At 35.2% G+C, this 20024-nt stretch overlaps 1 protein-coding gene across 1 annotated transcript; it reads right to left on the bottom strand.

The window, feature by feature from the left end:
• Positions 1 to 1134: 1134 nt before the first annotated feature.
• LOC148765801 (uncharacterized) lies at positions 1135 to 12350 on the bottom strand. The gene is made up of 2 exons (XM_088812360.1): positions 11319 to 12350; positions 1135 to 1698 (listed from the first exon to the last, which is right to left on the bottom strand). The coding sequence occupies exons 1-2, from the start codon at positions 12348 to 12350 to the stop codon at positions 1135 to 1137; spliced, it is 1596 nt and encodes a 531-aa protein (XP_088668486.1).
• Positions 12351 to 20024: the final 7674 nt, after the last annotated feature.

Consider the following 20024-nt stretch of genomic DNA (forward strand, 5'->3'; position numbering starts at 1 on the left):
CATAGAAAGTGGTGCTTACAGCCCCTGTAGGTTCCTATGACAAGCCCTGTAGGTTCCTATGACAGGGGTGGTACTCTGGTACTAGTTTTTTTTAATTCAAATTCACTGTTATTTTCTTTTTAAATTTTTTCAGTGTTGAATTTAGGCACATTTGTATTCCTCATTCCGACAAACCCGGCGATGAAAAAACGCTTCGCGACCAAGTTCAGATCCGGTGCCGTTCAATTCAAGCAAAAAGTTTATATTTTTTTCTTGTTTATTGTGATTTTCTTTATATCATTTTTGCTATGATGTTTTTCAATTTTGTTTATACTTGTTTGCGTTACTTTGTCGTTGATTTCGGGTTTTGCTATTTTTATTTTTTTGTAATTATTGTCGAGAACTTTACAGTAGTTTTCGATAGTTTTACAATTGTTTTCGATATTATGTGTTGATTTACACAATTTATAGTTGTTTACCGTTTCTTTTGTAGCTTATTTCGTTCATTTGTAGTTGTTTTTATTTTTTGTAAATTTGTTATTTGTAAATCACTGTGTTTTATATAGTTGTTTTACAGTTTTCTAATAGTTGATTATGGCGAAAAAAACGAACTGTTGAAAAAAATAATTATTTTCTAATAGTTGTTTTACAATTTATAGTTTTTCTTTTATTAAAAATGGCAAAACAATAGTTGTTTTCCGGAAAAAAATGCCAAAAGTAACTTAAAATTAAAATTAAGAAAAATAAAATAAAAAAATCAAAATTATAGTCGATTTCAGAAATATTATAGTTGGTTTCAAAATCTTTATTTTTTATTCAGAACAAAAAAACGGAAACTAAAAAAATTGAAAAAAAAATTAAAATATTTTTTAAATGAAAAATTAAAAGAAAAATATTTTTTTAAAGCTATTATTGTTAATTTTTTAAATAAAATAATAAAAAAACGAAAATTTAAATTTATTTAAATTATATATAAAAAAGAAATTAGAGTGTGCAGATGGGACTTTATGGAAAAATTCTGGAAGCGATTTTTTGGGATATAATCACACGCCATTGTAGGGATCTCAAATTTTCCGGATTTTGTGTGTGTCTTCCATAAGGCTATTTTCGGGAATCATTAAAATAGTGGGTTTTCTACTAATTTTGAAAATATGGCTAGATCCCTCTTATTAAAAAAACACTAGAGGGGGTTATGGCTAATAGTCCCTTAATAATATGAGTTGTTTCTGAATTTCCGTTGCTCAAAGGATGCTGGAAGCTGGGAGTCCACATGAACAAACGAAACAAGCTAGTATGAATCTTATTAGAACTCCTCGAAAGTGCCAATTTGGCATCCGATACAGATCCAGGGTGAATTAACACATGACGAGGGTCGAGAAGACCTACTGCAGGAACCGATTCAAGATTCCACTCCGCTGCAATATATTGACGAATCTCGTGGAGACTAGTTCTTCCCGATGAGAACTTCATAATCAATGTATTCTCGATTTGTTTATTCAGTTTTTCAACCTCCATCGAAGTGAACAATACGGCCAGAGCGTTGTCAATAAAGATAGGAGGACGATTTGCAAGAGGCACAGGAGTAAGGCGTGGTGGCGAGGCTTTCTCGCGCCGAGTGACCAAAGATGCATAAGAACGTGGTTGAGCAATAGGAACTCCGTCTGACCGTGTAAGACCAGCAGAATCCGACAAGTCACGCCGGCTGGGCTCTGGCGGCGGCTGCATAAATAACAGGCTAGGGCGTTATGTGCTTTGAAGACATCAATAGTGTTGTGAGAAGGCGAATGTGTTTGTGGTAGAGGGTATACGTAGACTTGAGGTTTTTGTGTACCGATTTGAGGGAGCGGCCGATGAACATCGTGTCTTGGCTTAGTACAGATTGATTGCAAAAAAAAAAAAATACAAGCTAAGGTGGACCCTGACATATATATTGTAATGTTATCCATGCATTGGTTATAATTGAAATTGTAAACACAATGGATGGATGCGCAATCTACAAATCATTGGATTGGACATAATAGTTCGATAACAAAAGTCAGGCAGAAGACGGTAAACTTAGCGCTTCTCGGGAGGCAACCTGAGTATTGAACATTTTTTTTTCTATTTCTTCTAATTTTTAGTTTGTTTTTTTATAATTTTATTAGAATATATATAAGTTTGCAATCTAATAATTTAATCATGTTTGGATTTTCTGGTCGAAAAACGCACACTAAAAGACCAGAAACCGTCCGAAAATCAAGTCATAACTCCAGACGGTCATCCCAGATGATAATCAGAGACAGTACACCTACGCAAATTGGGAGGCCGTCACAAAAACAGTGCAAAAGTTGGGACGGGTGTCCAAAATTACTCCTGGAATTTTTAATTTTTTGAAAAAAAATAGTAAAATAAAAATTGCTTGAAAGAGGAAGAGATGGAGTGCAACCAGGGGAGGACAGTTCGATTGGTCAAGGTGTATTCTATCCTTAAACTTCGTTCTAATTACATTGAGGACAATGTAAATTTTAAGTTTTGGGTGGAAAAAATACTTTTGATGTGCTTTATATGATTTGAATTGCATGTCTTAGGATTTTTTTTTTCTTTTTAGTTGTTTTCTTTTATTTATTGATTTCTTTAAAAAAAATGTTTGAGTTGAATGTTTCAATGAATTGTGATGATGAAAGATGGAAAATGTTTGATGATGAAATTACTTGCTTGGTGTAGCTATACTTGAATTTTGGTGAACTTTCGATTTAAAGTAATTTAGGAATGAGTGAATTATGAGTTGCTTTCCTTCACAATTTTGTTTTTAAACGTGGAGTTAATTTATGCTATATCATATAATGTTCGCTTTTAGAACCCATCTTACGAATTTGGAAAGTGAAGTATTGAGTCGTTGAATGATTTGGGATGTGATTTGGGTCTTATTTGAACCGTTTGAGCCTTTCAAGCCTACCTTTAACATATTTATCACTAGAACCTTCATTGTCCCTTGGAGAAACAGTTATATTTCTTTTAGCCACAGTGAAGAGGGCATATTAGATGAAGGTTTCTTGAAATTATCCATTGAAGCCTGGTTGAAAAATTTGTTACATTTTTCTTCTTCTCATTAAAAAAAAAAAAAAAAAAAAAAGAAGAAGAAGAAGAGAACTATAAGGGAAAAAGAAGACATTAGCAAATATCTATATCTATATCTATCTATATCTATATTCTATACTATCTACATTTATTATTATTACTATTACTACAGTTAAACCTCTATAAATTAATACAGTTGGGACTATCAAAATTCCATTAATTTATCGAAATATTAACTTATCGATAAATTAATAATTATTAATTTATACATTAATTAATAATTTATTAATTTATGAAATTATTTTTATTATTATTTTCAATAAATACATTTTTTTTTTAATTTTTTACGTATATATTATTTATTGTACCATTAGTTTAGAGCATGTTTCACGAACGTAAGCTCTTAAAGTAGCAATGATATTTAACAATTTCATGTTGAGTTATGCAAAAGCTATACCAGAAGTTCTAACTATGTTAAGAAAAGTGAGCACAAAATTGATGGTAATGTGAACTTCAAAAAGAAACAAACGGCAATTAAATTATATTTTATTAAACTTTCATAGATCTATAAAATATGTATTGTACCATGTAATTTAAGAATTATCTTTATGAATTATTAATTTATATATTATATGGAGCTTCTTAAAATTTTCGAATGTGTATTATCTTATAAATTTAGCGAATTATTAATTTAGCACGTTGTCCCCGAGTCGGGACCGGGAAAATTTATTATTTAAGCGAGGTTATTAATTTATCGGGTATTAATTTATCGAGATTCTACTGTACTACTATATTTTATTTTTATTATATTTATAAAAAGATGAATGTAGTTAGTGGTTTCTTCCATTTTTTGTACTTCCAAAATTGACCCTTTGATAGACAAGATTTAAAGGCCAAGAAATTAATATTAATAACTTTCTAACTCGTCTTATCTACCTAATTTCACCAAGCACGAATGAAATACAATTTACTCTACAAATTAATTGATTAGTATTTGAAGATTCATCTATTATTTATTGCCGTGTAGCCCGTAAAAGAATATTAAAAGGACCTCTCATAAAACATAAAATTTGAGGACAATTAATTTTATTTAAATAGGTAAAAGAAGATAATTAATATATAGATACAAGGAATATCACTTTATTATGTTTAGTCTTTAGTCTTTACACATTGGGCCATAAGTAGTATAGATTATTGACCTTTCATTGGAAAAGATGACTTAACACAAGAAATATGTTACAACTAAAAGAGGTCATTAGCAATAAACCCCTCATATAGATATTAAATGGTGATATGTCCATCCCTTAAATCTTTTTTTGTGATAACTTGTACAAAGTGTATTTCCAATTCTACCCTTATGTCAATTAGCATAATTAGAGTCAATTATTCCTTTTTTTTTTCTCTTTCCATAAAAATAATCAAATTCCTAAAAATCTGCTTCCAAATTCCTAAAAATTTGCTACCAAATTCCTAAAAGTTTGCTACCAAATAAAAAAATGATTTTTCAATTTTTTAATATTTTCGGATAATTTATCCATTTTTTATTAATTTTTATTTTTTAATATTTTTTTAATAAAAATAGGTTTAAAATTTTATTTTATATGTTGACTATGTAGACATATTCTTTCATTATATTACAATTTTTTACATTTTCAACTTAAAAATTCCGATTATATAGTGTGGTATAGTCATGTTTACCAAATTATATAACACAACGAAAATTCCCTATTGTTTACAAAAACAACCCAATCAAAATCCACACAAAAAAATAACAATTTTGAATCTAATTATTAGAAGTCAACTTGAAAACTAGAAGATAGAACATATTCGAATATGACTACAGTCATATTCATCAATAGTCATATATTCCAATATGTGACTACAATTATATTCGAAAAATACATAAATATGACTATAGTCATATTCGAATATGACTATAGTCATGTTACAGCTGCTGTTCAGATCTGAAAAAAAATCGAAAAATACATAAATAAAGATAGAAAAATAACGAAAGAGAGGCATGGGAAGTCGACGACAACAGTGGTGGTGGAGGTAGTGAAGAATAGAGAGTGAGAGAGGCGGCGACGGTGGTGGTGGACAAATCTGGAAAAGGAAAAAAAAACTGAGAAACCGAGAAAGATAACGAAAAAGAGAGAAAGAGCCTTACGTGGAAACAAATGGCAACAAGCGGCGACGGTAATGGTGGTGTACAAATCTATGTGGAGACGATGGTGGTGTAAAGAGAGAGAAATCGAGAGAGACAACAAACACATAAAATAATATATCACTAATCGAGTGAATCAACAATAGTCATATTCGAACCAGAGTAGTCACGTTGATGCTGCTGTTTCAGATCTGGAGAGACAATAAAAAAGAAAAAAATCGAAAATAATGAAAGGGAGGGAGGGGGAGGCGACGACAACGACGGTGAATGAAAAAGAGAGTGGGGACGTGGCTACGGTGGCGGTGGTGAACAAATCTGGAATTTTTTTTTGAGAAATCGAGAGAGAACGAAAAAGGGAAATCTCTATGTAACGCATCCGACAAAGGGCGGCGACGAGGTGGGGGAGGCTCCGCCGCCACCACTTGTGAGGAGGGCCTCCTGCATTAGGTTTCGGCCGACCGGTGGTTGAAAGGTATTGTTGGCTCCGGCGGTAATGAGTGCACGAACAACGGTGGCTATGGTGACAAAAAGATGAAGGAGTACGCCGGCGGGTATACAGATATGCAGAAAGAAGAAGAAGAAAAAAAAAGACGAGAAATTGGAAACGAGAGAGAGAGGGGGAGTGAAGGAGAGAAATAAAATTGTATCACGTTAAAAACCGAACCACATAAAGGCACTTTAGTCTTATCATGTCTGGTCAAGGGGGTCTCACTAATTAAGAATGAAACTTGGGTGTAGGCAAAAGTCTCTAAAAGTCAATTGGATTTAGTTCAAAATATTTTCCATTTGGGGGGTTATTGCATATTTCCCCAAACTAAAAAACATTAATGCTCATTACTCCTCAACAGAAAACGCATGAACATCTAATGAAACTAATATTTAATTCCCACAAGGAAGAAAAGAAAAACACCGAAAAAAGTCATTAGACTTCGGATTCTTCTGGTTTCTGATATGTGTAATGAATACTTCATAATTCTTGATGGAGTGATCTGATCTCCTTCTCAAGCCTTGGTTGATGAACTTCTGGGTTACGAGCACACGGGAAGCTTTGTCATACTTACGCATATCACTAGTCGTATATAAATAAAAATTAAAAAAAATTCAAGAACACTAACCTTTATATATATATATATATATATATATATATATATATATATATATATCCTAACAAAACATACAACTAAATAAATTACAACCAAGACACAAATCTAAAGAGATTCCATAGAGGGCATAAAAAAGAATCCTAAGAAGAGCCATCAAAGTATTTGTCCCCCGTCCATGTCCCTCCATGTCTTCTCTTTCTATACCTTCGATTTTATACCTCATTTAGTTAATATCCTGCAAAAAAACTAAAAAAATAACATATATAACAAACTAAAATTTAAAAAATATATACTCAGAATTCAAATTTGAATGCAATTAAATTTTAGTATATTGATACTTCATAAATGCCTATGCAAATAATCCATTTAATGGCAATGTATCATCATCTAATGGTAGTTATACAAAAACATGAATCTTAAGATTTACCAGTGTTGGGTGCTAAATACTAACACGCAAGTGTACGTATCGCAAACAAGTAGTAAAGTGGACTCGTGAGAGTCGGATGTCGATCCCACAGGGAATACGCAAATTACCTAATCCTAAGTACCAAATCCTAACAATTATGATTTTTATCCAGCCTACGCAGGGTTGTCAATTTAACTAACTAAATAAATTAAACTAATTAAGAAAGCAATTAAACACGAGAAAATATCAATATAAAACGGATCTAGGATTTTATCTTCCCCCTATGCGATAATTCTTCACCCAATTAATCTTCTATCATGTAAGTTACGATTCCCGATTATTAACCCAAGACACGAAATTACTCATAACCAGCTGTCGCTGTATTATAAGCCTATTATTCATAAAAGATTCACTATATGTCTATGCAAACCTAGTATAAATAAAGCATTAATTAACAAGTCTCGAAAACGGCTACCTAAGGTATTATCTGTATGTCTACGATAATACATGCAATCAACACATGCATTCGGTGAAAAACTACTCGAAGGCTCTTCTATCCCTGTTCTAATTATTAAAACGATCTGTCAATCAATTCTAACAATAACCAATAGCAACATAAATTAGCTACGTTCATGCGCTAAATAAGATCAAGATAGAAGAAATAATCGAAGAATTAAACTTGCATAAAAGTCGAAAAAGAGGTTCGAATTACCACACAGGGTTCCAACAAAATCCTAGGATAAAAACTTAGCTACTCATGTTCACTACGGAAAGCATAATAAAAATATGAAAATTCATAAAAGTCGAGAAATAAAAATAAAAGGAAAACTAGGATGAAGATTCGTCAAGTCTTCGTCTTCGTTCTCTTGCTCCTAGATTGCGTGTAGAAAGATCAAAGATAAAAACTAAAGATAAAAGATAATAAAAGATCCATCTAATTGTGTGCTTTTGGCTTTTAAATAGGGTGCAAAAATATAATAGGGCGGGTTTCCTTGTGTAATTAAACTTCCTTCACTGCGCCACCTCGACCATCCGGACGGCCGTGTGAGATTTACGCCTGAAATCCGCACGGCCGCGCGGTCTTCAATTCTTCAGAAATCTGATTTTTTCACTTTTGGCCCACTTTTTCTCCGAATTTGCAGTTTTCACCCCATAAGTTGCCAATTCTTCAATTTGCACCTAAAATACAAATAACAACCATTTTAAGCACCAATTATCGTAAAAACATATCAAAAGCTCCAAGTAAAAGGTACAATTAAGTGTATAAATATACACTTAACACACCCCCAAACTTGAACTTTTGCTTGTCCTCAAGTAAAATCAATTTAAGAGCACAAAACATGACTATACATCTCATTACATAGATCGATTGGTCAACTTCGCGTTTTCAGAACTTGCAATTATGATGATAATTCTTAGGTATTCGCAAGCTTAACATTCAACGGTACTTAGTCACTCACTATTATCAAAAACCACAAATCATACAATTGCTTCAAGTATCCAATATTTGCAAGTTAAAGATAGAAAAAAATTATACTTACATGCATATATTTGACTCCAAATACTCACCAAATTATTCTACTCAACTAATATTGAACAATAAGCTATTGGGATCATTGGGACTTTGTGGCTTTCAATTGTAAGGCTCTTTGGTCCGAGGTAGGTAATATGGGTATGTGTGGCTAATTTCTTGAATTGAGGTGATTACGCCAAATTTTTGAAAGAAAGGCGTTTGAAACAATGAATTCACCTCTAAGGACTTTAGTAAACTCGATTCTTAAAAGTTCAAAAGTCTCCACTTTTGCTCTTAAGAGAATGGATCGAGCTTTCAAAACAATTCAAGAACTAGTCCTTATTTCTCCCTTCTAATCTCTTCTTCTTCTCTTTTTTTTTTTTTTCGAAGAAGAAGAAAGATCTTATAAAACATTTCGACCGAACTCCAAGGGATAATTATTCAAAAATCTCCACTTTTCTACCTTCTACATATTGGCTAAAAGAAAGAACACCTTTTTTCTCCGAGGCTCAAATCAAGGTTCTAAGGATAATTTGACAAAAGGGTAGGCTTGAAAGGCTCAAACGGTTCAAAGAAGGCCCAAATCATATCCCAAATCACTCACTACCCAATACTTCGTTTCATAAATGTCCTAAGGTGAAATCTAAAACCGAACAAAGCATGATTTAGCACAAATAAATTCCAAATTTAAAATACAAAACATTCAACCAAAGCAATGCACAAGGTGTGATTCCTAGCAATAATTCACTTCTACGTTCCGTTGAATCGAAAGCTAGACAAATATCTGATCCTTATCGACATAAAACAAGTAATATCATCATCAAACATTGACCATCTCCCATCATCATAACTCATCGATGCATCGAACCAAATATATATATATATATATATATATATATATATATATATATATATATATATATATATATATATATATATATATATATATATATATATATATATATTTTTTCTTTCAAAGCAAATAATAAAACGGAAATAATAAAACAAAAACTAAAACAAAAACTAAAGCATGCAAACTAAAAAAAAAATTAAAACACAAATAAAGCGCACATAAACGAAAACAAGTAGTTAACCACCCCCAAACTTAAAATTCACATTGCCCTCAATGTGATTCGCCCGGAGTTTAAGGATAGAAAACACCTGTTTAAGCGTCGGGACCATCGTCGGGTTGCTCACCAACTCCACCATGTGCATGAGCATCATCCTCCTCGTCATCCTCCAATAGCTCGGGTACCGGCTCAAGAATCGTTGCGGGAAAATCGTCGAACACCTTGTGGGCGTTCTTGGTGGAATGGGTTTTTTGAGAAAATTGCACCGTTCTTGAATCTCCCTGCGCAAATCAACAACAAACCACCTTGATTACGTATTATATGTGTGTAGTTGGTAAATTTTCGGTGAAATTTGTCAAAGAAAAGGGAAAATTTCGAAAAAGGAAGGCTAGGGTTCGAAGTGGGGGAGAGAGAGGATTTGAAATTATGGAAATTGTTTTTTTTTTTTTTTTTTTTTTTGTTTTTTTTTTTTTTGTTTTTTTTTTTTTGGTTTTTTTTTTTCGGACGGCCGTGCGGGATTTAAGCCTGAAGTCCCGCATGGCCGCGCCAATTACCGGTTTTGGGCATTAGCCCCTTGAATTCTCGGACGGTCGTGCGAGATTTAAGCCTTAAATCCGCACGGCCGTGCCAAATTGCGATTTTGGGCAGTAGCTTCCTCCGTTTCTCGGACGGCCGTGCGAGATTTAGGTACAAAATCCGCACGGCCGCACCATTTAGCGTTTTTGTCCAGTAGCTGCTCCAAAATCCCACACGGCCGTGTGAGATTCCTGCCTTGTTCTTGCACGGCCGTGTGAATAATTGCAATTAGGCCCCTGAAAAATAAAAACTTCTTATTAGTGCCCCGGAAACTTTTTTTTTTTCTTTTTTAGAAAAATAAAATAAAAACAAAACTAAAAATTTAAAGTAACATAAAATAAGAAAAACTAAAGCTCGGGTTGCCTCCCGATAAGCGCTAAGTTTACAGTCTTCATCCGGACTTTGTTTGCTTCTTTGTTCAAGCTAACGTGACCGAAGTCACTTGGCGATTGAATTCCTCTCCCCGATGATGCTCGTTTGATTTTTTAGGTGGCCACATCCTCCTTGCACGTTCATCACCGTTAGCACCCCAACTCTTTTGACTATCTCTCGGAGGTGTTGAAATTGAATTTGCACAATAAACGTGTTCCTTCCGATTCCCTTTTCCGTCGTCATCTCCTGCACTCAACGATGCTTTCCCATGGTCCAAAATTGAAACATCAAATTTTTCATGATTTGTAAAATCCATAAGATCAATAGTAAAACACTCATTATTCTCACATGGATTTTTATTATCACAAAAAACATTAAATTTGATCGTTTCATCATGCACCGTCATTGTAAGATCACCACTCGCACAATCAATTAGAGTTTTTGAAGTGGCTAAAAACGGTCTCCCTAAAATAAGAGGTATCTCCCCATCTTCATCAATATCGAGTACAACAAAATCAACCGGGAAGATAAATTTGTTCACCTTTACTAGCACATTCTCTAAAATACCTTTTGGGTAAACCAAAGACCTATCGGCTAATTGAAGAGTTATAGCTGTAGGTTCAATCTCACCTAACCCAAGATTTTGAAAAGTGGAATAAGGCATAAGATTAATGCTAGCACCTAAATTAATAAGCGATCTAAAATTTTTACCTCCTATAGTACAAGGGATAGTGAACTTACCTGGATCGCCGAGTTTTTGTGGAAGGGGTCGTGTAAGAATTGCACTACATTGTTCCGTGAGTTGGATCATCTCGTTCCCTTGCAATTTCTTTCTTTTTGTCACAAGATCCTTGAGGAACTTCACCCACTTTGGCATCTTTTGAAGGGCTTCAATAAACGGAATATTTACTTGGATTTCCTTCAGCTTGTCCAAAAATCTTTGATAATCGGCATCGAGCTTCTTCTTTATAAGCTTCTGAGGATATGGAATTGGAGGGGCTCGTGATTTCACTGGGGATGATAGTGGTTCTTCGTGAGTTGCTTCTTTTTCCCCTATCACACTCGGCTTCTCGTGTACCGTGTGTTCCTTCTCTTTTCGTGGGGCTTCCTCCAATTGTCTCCCATTCCTTAAACTCACAGCGTTGCACTGCTCGATGTTGTTCTTTCGGGGATCTTCTGTATTTGACGGCAGTGCTCCCGATGGCCTCGCGGTTAGCTGGGTTGCAAGTTGACCCATCTGTGTTTCCAAATTTCGGATGGAGGCTTGGGTGGTTGTCATAAATTGCGCCAAGATATTTGCGAGATCTCCTCCTTGAGGTTGAGCTTGAGGCGGATTTTGGAATCCGGGAGCTGGTCGTGAATAATTAGGCGGTTGACCTTGAGGTGGTGCTTGCCTTTGCCCTTGCTGATTGCCTCCCCACCCAAAGTTAGGGTGATCCTTCCATCCCGGATTATATGTGTTTGAGTAAGGGTTCCTCTGTTGTCGGTTGGTGTCATGCACATAATTCAGAGACTCCGTTTCTTCTACGCGCTGGTCGGGAACTTGGACTGCATGGACTTGCTGAGTCTGCAAAGCCGCTACTTGCTTTGATAGCTTCTCTAACTGGGCCGTGATTGCAGTGACCCCGTCTAACTCCAAAATTCCTCCCGTCTTGACTGCTCCGCTATTCGACCGATCCGATGCCCGCATGTATTTATTTCTGGCGATTCGCTCCAAAAGCTCGTATGCTTCATCGTAAGTCAAACTCATGAACATTCCTCCAGCTGCCGAGTCGAGAACGGTTCTTGAGTTGTCTTGCAGTCCGTCGTAGAATATTTGCAATTGGCGCCACTCTTGAAGTCCGTGATTCGGGCACCTCCTTACTAACTGTTTGAACCGCTCCCACGTCTCGAATAATGCTTCCCCGGCTTCTTGTACGAAGTTTTGAATTTCTCTCCGGATTCTCTCAGTTTTTGTTGGGGAGTTGTATGTGTTCATGAAAAGTTGTGCTAGCTGGGCCCAAGACGAGATGGAGTGCGGTGCGCGAGTTTGTAACCATTCTCGGGCTGCTCCTTGTAATGAGTGCTTGAACAGGCGGAGTTGCAGTGCTTCGGGTGCTACTCCGTTCATCTTGTGCGAGTCACATGTTTCGAGGAAGTTGACCAAGTGGAGGTGTGGGTCTTCATGAGCCAATCCGCTGAATAACCCATTGTTTTGGAGCATCGTGAGTAGTCCCGCTCGAATCTCGAAATTGTTGGCTTCAATGGGGGGCTGCTGGATACTTGATTGAAACCCATTAAGCGTTGGAACGGTGTATTCATGCAGTGCTTGTTGACGAGGTAGTGGATTGATTAGCTGGCGTTGCTCTTGCTCGTTGACGACTTCTCTTGCCGCATTCGGTGGTCGTCCTTGGTTATCTCCCCACGATTAATCTCTTCTTCCATCGTTGCGGGAGCGTTTCGAGCTAACCGTTGATTTCTCCTGGCTTGCCTAAACGTTCGCTCAATTTCGGGATCAAGAGGTAGCAAGCTCGTGTCGTGTCCTCTTCGCATAAAAAGTACCTAAAACAAAATAATAAAAATAAAATAATTAAATAAAATAAATAAATGGCTGAAGTAAGAACAATTGCTCAAATTTAATATTAGGATAAATAAATAATTTAGCCGTATTCCCCGGCAACGGCGCCAAAGACTTGTTGGGTGCTAAATACCAACACGCAAGTGTACGTATCGCAAACAAGTAGTAAAGTGGACTCGTGAGAGTCGGATGTCGATCCCACAGGGAATACGCAAATTACCTAATCCTAAGTACCAAATTCTAACAATTATGATTTTTATCCAGCCTACGCAGGGTTGTCAATTTAACTAACTAAATAAATTAAACTAATTAAGAAAGCAATTAAACACGAGAAAATATCAATATAAAACGGATCTAGGATTTTATCTTCCCCCTATGCGATAATTCTTCACCCAATTAATCTTCTATCATGCAAGTTACGATTCCCGATTATTAACCCAAGACACGAAATTACTCATAACCAGCTGTCGCTGTATTATAAGCCTATTATTCATAAAAGATTCACTATATGTCTATGCAAATCTAGTATAAATAAAGCATTAATTAACAAGTCTCGAAAACGGCTACCTAAGGTATTATCTGTATGTCTACGATAATACATGCAATCAACACACGCATTCGGTGAAAAACTACTCGAAGGCTCTTCTATCCATGTTCTAATTATTAAAACGATCTGTCAATCAATTCTAACAATAACCAATAGCAACATAAATTAGCTACGTTCATGCGCTAAATAAGATCAAGATAGAAGAAATAATCGAAGAATTAAACTTGCATAAAAGTCGAAAAAGGGGTTCGAATTACCACACAGGGTTCCAACAAAATCCTAGGATAAAAACTTAGCTACTCATGTTCACTACGGAAAGCATAATAAAAATATGAAAATTCATAAAAGTCGAGAAATAAATATAAACGGAAAACTAGGATGAAGATTCGTCAAGTCTTCGTCTTCGTTCTCTTGCTCCTAGATTGCGTGTAGAAAGATCAAAGATAAAAACTAAAGATAAAAGATAATAAAAGATCCATCTAATTGTGTGCTTTTGGCTTTTAAATAGGGTGCAAAAATATAATAGGACGGGTTTCCTTGTGTAATTAAACTTCCTTCACTGCGCCACCTCGACCATCCGGACGGCCGTGTGAGATTTACGCCTGAAATCCGCACGGCCGCGCGGTCTTCAATTCTTCAGAAATCTGATTTTTTCACTTTTGGCCCACTTTTTCTCCGAATTTGCAGTTTTCACCCCATAAGTTGCCAATTCTTCAATTTGCACCTAAAATACAAATAACAACCATTTTAAGCACCAATTATCGTAAAAACATATCAAAATCTCCAATTAAAAGGTACAATTAAGTGTATAAATATACACTTAACAACCAGTTTGCGGTATGCCCAAGTATTTTATCGCGCAAGGAGCTACTGTCGCCGCTGTGCCGTATCTTAAGATTTACCAGTATGCATTCTAAATTCTGATGTTTTAAGGATGTTTTTGTGTATTCTCAATGTGGGCTTTGAGCATCCGCAACGCCGCCATCAAACGAGACCCCAATAGATTGAATAACCGCCCATTTGATAGCAAAAGATAGAAAATTAATCTTCCAGGGCTGCCATCATATTGGGTCGAAGTGTGTGAGGGAGAAATAAGAAAGGGGAATTAGAGAAAAGAAGAGGAAGAGAGAAAAAAAGAAGATAGAAGAAGTAGAAGAAAGAAACGGGGGAGAGAAGAAAGCGGGGTGGGGGAAGAGAACGGCGGGGGTGTGGTGGGAGTCCGAGTGGGGGATTAGGTTATCATTAGCGGGGGTTAATTACTTTGATTTATTTAGGGATGATACAAATCCTAATTTAGGTTCGTGTTTAATACATTGTGTACAGTTTCAGGGTTGCAAATGTATTTTACCAGTGTAAAATTATGCTTGTGTTCACGCTATAGGATAATGCATGCGCTAATTTGCATCTATTTTTGCTTTAGATTGGAGTGCACTATGAGCATTTGTACATACTTGGTCAGATTTTGTAGTTTTTGCCTCTGTAGTTAGAGTTATGCATTTATAGTGTTTTTGGGATGCGAAGCAATACAGGGGAAAACATGGGGGAAGTGGAGCAACATTTCGCCAAAAAGGGAAGTGGCGCTTAAGCTTAAGGAATTACCGCTCCAGCGCCGCTTAAGCATAAAGCCAAGTGAGTACTCCCTGGTTTTACCACTAGAGAAAACAATATTTGCACTCTCGAGCGCCGAAGGAACATAAATTTCGGGAAGCTACTAGATATGATGCTCAAGCGATAGACCTAGATGCCCGAGCACCGATAAAAAGAAAGAATCGAGAAAGCTACTGGTTTTACCGTTCGAACAAGAGATTTAGCGCTCGAGCGGCAAAACACCAACATAACTCTAGGTGAGGCTCGCACCACTCGAGCAATAGAAGTCGGTGCTCGACAGCGGCGGAACATATAAGAGGGGCAAGGGGGGGTTGTGGTCCCCCAAGATGTAAATCTTTTTTTGGGTAATTTTAAGTAATATTTTAAAAAATAGGATTTTGGGCCCCCTAATATTTTTAAAATATCAGTGTAGACCCTTCAATTTGTTTTATTATTTTTTCCATCCTTTCACCTAAAGTTATATATTTTTTTCATATTTAATTACAATATAAAATAGGTTGCGGCTATATGCAAGACTAATTCCACTTGTTCAGGACCAAATTAATTTTTTTAATGTATAAATACTATAATACCCTTACTTGTTAAAAAAATAGAAAATTCCAAATGTGAAATACCAAAAACTCAAAAACACAAAAAACCCTATCACAAAACCACAAGACCAACTCTCATGTTCTCCATCTTCCAAAACCCACAAAACCTTTCTCCTTCCTTCTCCATAAACCCACAAAACCTAAACATTCAAAATCATCAAAACTCAACAAATCTTATAAAGATGGCAAGCATGGAGTCAGAAGACATCAAAATAGAAGATTCTACGGTGAAGAACCCAAGAAGGTATGCATTTATGTGTTTTTTAGCTAGAATTCATTTTTCCAAAAAACAACCCGCGCAGAAGCAGTCGACATGTACAGGTCGAATTTTATAGGTAAAAATCTACATTGAGATGTCGCTTGTGGAGTACAAAATCGACACATTGGTGTCGAAATTTAACTGTTAGGAAATTAGTCCAAATATACTAAATTTCGACATTAAGGTGTCGAATTTATAGGCATATATTCGACACCTTAATGTCGAAATTTAGTTGTTTCATATTTGTTTTTTTTTTAAATCCCGCGCAGACGCGGTCGATATGTACATGTCGAATTTTATAGGTAAAAGTCGACATTGAGATGTCAATTTTGGAGTACAATATCGACACCTTAGTGTCAAAATTTAACTGTTAGCAATTTAGTCCAAATATACTAAATTTCGACATTAAGGTGTCGAATTTATGGACTATATTCGACACCTCAATGTCGAAATTTAGTTGTTTCATATTTTTTTTAACTTTCTATTTTCCAATTACTTTTTATTTCAATATTCATTTATTTTTTATACCAAAAGGCGAATGCGAAGACGCAGTTAATTGTCCAAATTCATCCAAGGTTTAAAAAATATGTATAAGACATCAAGAACGTCGCATCAAGAGCGGCGGTCGGCGGCGGAGCTTGGACGCATGGTAGGGTTTCACGGGGGGGGGGGGGGGGGGGGGGGGGGGGGGCGGGGGTTGGTTTAATTTCACGTTTTCTTTGTTTTCATCTTTTTGGTTTTTTTTTTCATTATTTGTTATTTGGTCTTGCATGAGCAAACAAAACCCAATTTAATTTATGGATATATTTGTCATTTCATCTTAATAAAATGAAATATTTTGGAATCTTTCTTTAATTTGGTCTTGCACAAGTGGAATTAGTATTGCATATAGCCGCAGCCTATAAAATATTATTGTCAAAATTATACCATTTTTAATAAAATTTATTAAATATTACTTCTTTTTGCTTCGTTTTATGAATTACTCTAATAAACAATTAGGGGCAACGCCCCAAAAAAAAGTTAATCTCCCATTATATTATTTCATAAAATATCGGTCCCAATAATCCAAATTCCTCGTTCCGCCCATGTGCTCGAACTGGAGTTAATTAAAGTTTAGATATATTATGTTTCCATTTTTTAAGAGACCCGTCCTTTTTTTAAGAGCGCTCACAAATCGAGCATCTAAATGTTAACGCTTGATTAACAAAGAAGATAGCTTTTCTATTCTATCCTATTTACCATTGAAAATGTTGCTACTTCTTACTAATTGATTACTAGATTGAGAAACTCCGCGGAAGTTCGTTATCTATACTCTATACTTGATATGCCTAATTGGGTCAACCCAATGGGCCTACAATTTCTTTACCTACTGGGTCACGAGCCCAATATTGAAGACCATTATCACCGAGGTCCAATCACCTTCAAGTAAGGTTTGGGCCCTACAATCTCAACTAAGCTATAAATAAATGTTTGAACTTATTCCTTAAGGTACGTCCTATTAACTGAGTAATACTACAACATGTATTCTCTGGACCATTTATACTATCAGCACGTCTGACTTGAGCGTCGGAGGGGTTTCCGCCGGATCAACCCCGGCTTAGTTCACGTGTTCTGTGATCGCAAGTATCTCAAGGTCATCAAGCTCGTGAGCCAGTGATCCACTCTGCTCTTCAAGCTCATCCTACTTCAACTATCTAAGGTGATCTATCTCTAGTATCATCAATACTCTATACTCTATACTCTATACTCTATACTCTATATCTATATCTATATCTATACTATTACTATTACTATTTGCTATTTTTTTTTCTTTTCTTATCTTATCTTATCTTATCTTGCTACTTATAAAAGTACCAATATAGTTAGTGGTTTCTTCCCTTTTTTATTGGTACAAAAATACCCCTTTCATATACAAGATTTGAAGGGTAACGTTGGCAATATTAATTATTATTTAATTAATCCGATTCAAAGTTTATTATATAATGTGAATCATTAGTTGGCAAACTACTCAGTGGAGTTGATGTTTGATTCACCTTCTAACGTGTATACAAAAATGATTCCTGAGTTGATTGTTAAAGTTTATTGATATTTAATTTACATTGTTTCATTCATTTGAGAATTTGTAAAGTTCAGTCTTCAATGTGTACGTAACACCCGCACAATTGTGGTTTAAATTTTCAGCAAAATGCAGAATAACATATATTTCTATGAAACACTTTGCATTAAAAAAAATTAAGGTATGCAAGTCCAAGTGATGTTGATGATCAGTATTTAAATGGAGATCAATAATCATGCTAACGGGAAGAACAGTGTAAAACTCATTTATTTATTTGTTAATTTTTCCTTTTTAGGATAATTTTATTTGTTATAATTTTATAGGTGATTATGAGCTCAAATTTTCTTGGTTTGTAGGAATGTATGCTACTCAGGAGTGCAAACTTGGACTCGTTTTCACCAGCAAAATATGGGCATGAATATTTTTTTTGGAGTCGATTGGTTTATTTAAGCTAGAGTCGATTGCACTCCACCAATACTTATTGGTTGTTTAAGTCGGAACCGATTGCCCTTTTCTCTTCTATTTGATGCTAAAAAGCTTTTCATTTTATTTTTTTGTAAATTCACGTATTCCTCATCAAAAATTAGTTTTAAATACTTTGAGAATTTTTAGTAGTTTTATCCATTTTTTTTAGGAAAGAAGACTATTAATTAACCATCGACAAAACCAGGAGGAAGAAACATCTATACCCTTCTTATATGCTAGGTTCAAGTCGCTCACAAGCATATTATGACAAAGCTTATTGCAATGTCTTGTGACAAACGAAAATAAAAAATTCTGAAAACAGGAATAAATGACCCTAATATTATCAATGAATGCACCAAACGATCTCATCGACTGAATTTCGTCCTGGAGAGCAGTAATTACTTGAATACAGTCACTTTCGGGAATAATTGATGTCCAACCTTGGGTCAATGCCTTGCGGATTGCTTTAAAGGCTGCAAGCGCATCTTCTTCGACCGGTTGGATTCTTCCTGGAATTCACTCGACACTCCACCATAAGGCGACGCCATAGGATTCTCTCGCCACCATTGAAGCTTGGAAGAAATCCTTGTTCGTCAGGAAAGCGGCGCCACAACTAATTTTAACTATTCCTCTATTTTTTAAATGACAATATAATATTGAACCTTTAAAAAGAAATTTATGTTATGATCATCAAATTAAACAATAAATTATATGTTTGTATTGTGTTTCAACAATAAACTTAAAGTAATAATTTCATCCAATGTGACACCCCTCTCTCGATTACTCTTATTCACTACAACAAAAATGTCTTCTTGTGGCACAAAAAAATGTCCTAATACATATCATTTCGAGGCACTTATACTTTTTAGGGCAAATAAAATATATGTCGCGTCGTTGCGTGTTGCATTAGCTTGTGAGGCACTTATTAATTGTCCCAATAGAATATTGTTATCAAGACAATAATATGCGTCAAGATAGAGCGTTTTGAGACACTAATATACGCCTCGTAAGGATATTACTGATTTTGCTAAAAATATTTTTGGAACAATTATAAGTGTCCCAAAAACATTTCATGCATTTTTGTAAATCGACACTAATATTGCTTTTAACAATTCATAAGATAAATTAAATATGATATTAATTATCAACAATATTTTCTTCTTATATATACACTTCATGTGCTGCTAAAACAATTACAAATCAATACAATTAATCATTGAAGGCCAGATAGTTGTATGAATACATAATCATAATTAATCATCTGGAAGTTGGTCCTCCCTCTATCACTATCCTCGAACAACAGTCTTCAAAAACACCTAATAAACTATACATAAAAAAGGAAGCAACTGTCTTATTCCGCAGGAATTTTTGTGAAATATCAACTCCGAAATCAACACGCTACTTTTACAAAGGTGGATTGAAAGGAATTTGCTCTTCTAAAGGTGTTTTCACCTGCAATGGAGTAATAGAAACATAGTTTAATTTGCAGCTTCCTGCCACAAAACCGAAAACAAATATATGTGCATAATTGTATACTTATTAACCAGCTAAATAACTTGCCTGATCATTTGAGAAGTACTCTTCAAATTGACTAGCTTGTTCACTAGAGGATACTAAGTGGTCACATAGAGGTTGCTTTGAGCTGCAAAACATATTTTCGTTTCAGGTAAAGCCTCGCGAATTAGTGGTCAGTACATTCAAG

The sequence above is a fragment of the Erythranthe guttata genome, chromosome 13 (genome assembly GCF_056151865.1).
Source record: "Erythranthe guttata isolate IM_541 chromosome 13, IM_541, whole genome shotgun sequence".
NCBI classification, from domain to species: Eukaryota; Viridiplantae; Streptophyta; class Magnoliopsida; order Lamiales; family Phrymaceae; genus Erythranthe; species Erythranthe guttata.

Coding starts and splice junctions, on each gene's coding strand:
- LOC148765801 (XM_088812360.1), bottom strand. CDS start 12,350: ATGAACGGAGTAGCACCCGAAGCACTGCAACTCCGCCTGTTCAAGCAC. Junction 1,699..11,318: donor GAAAAGAGAAGGAACACACG/GTACACGAGAAG, acceptor TTATTTATGCAG/CCGCCGCCAGAGCCCAGCCG.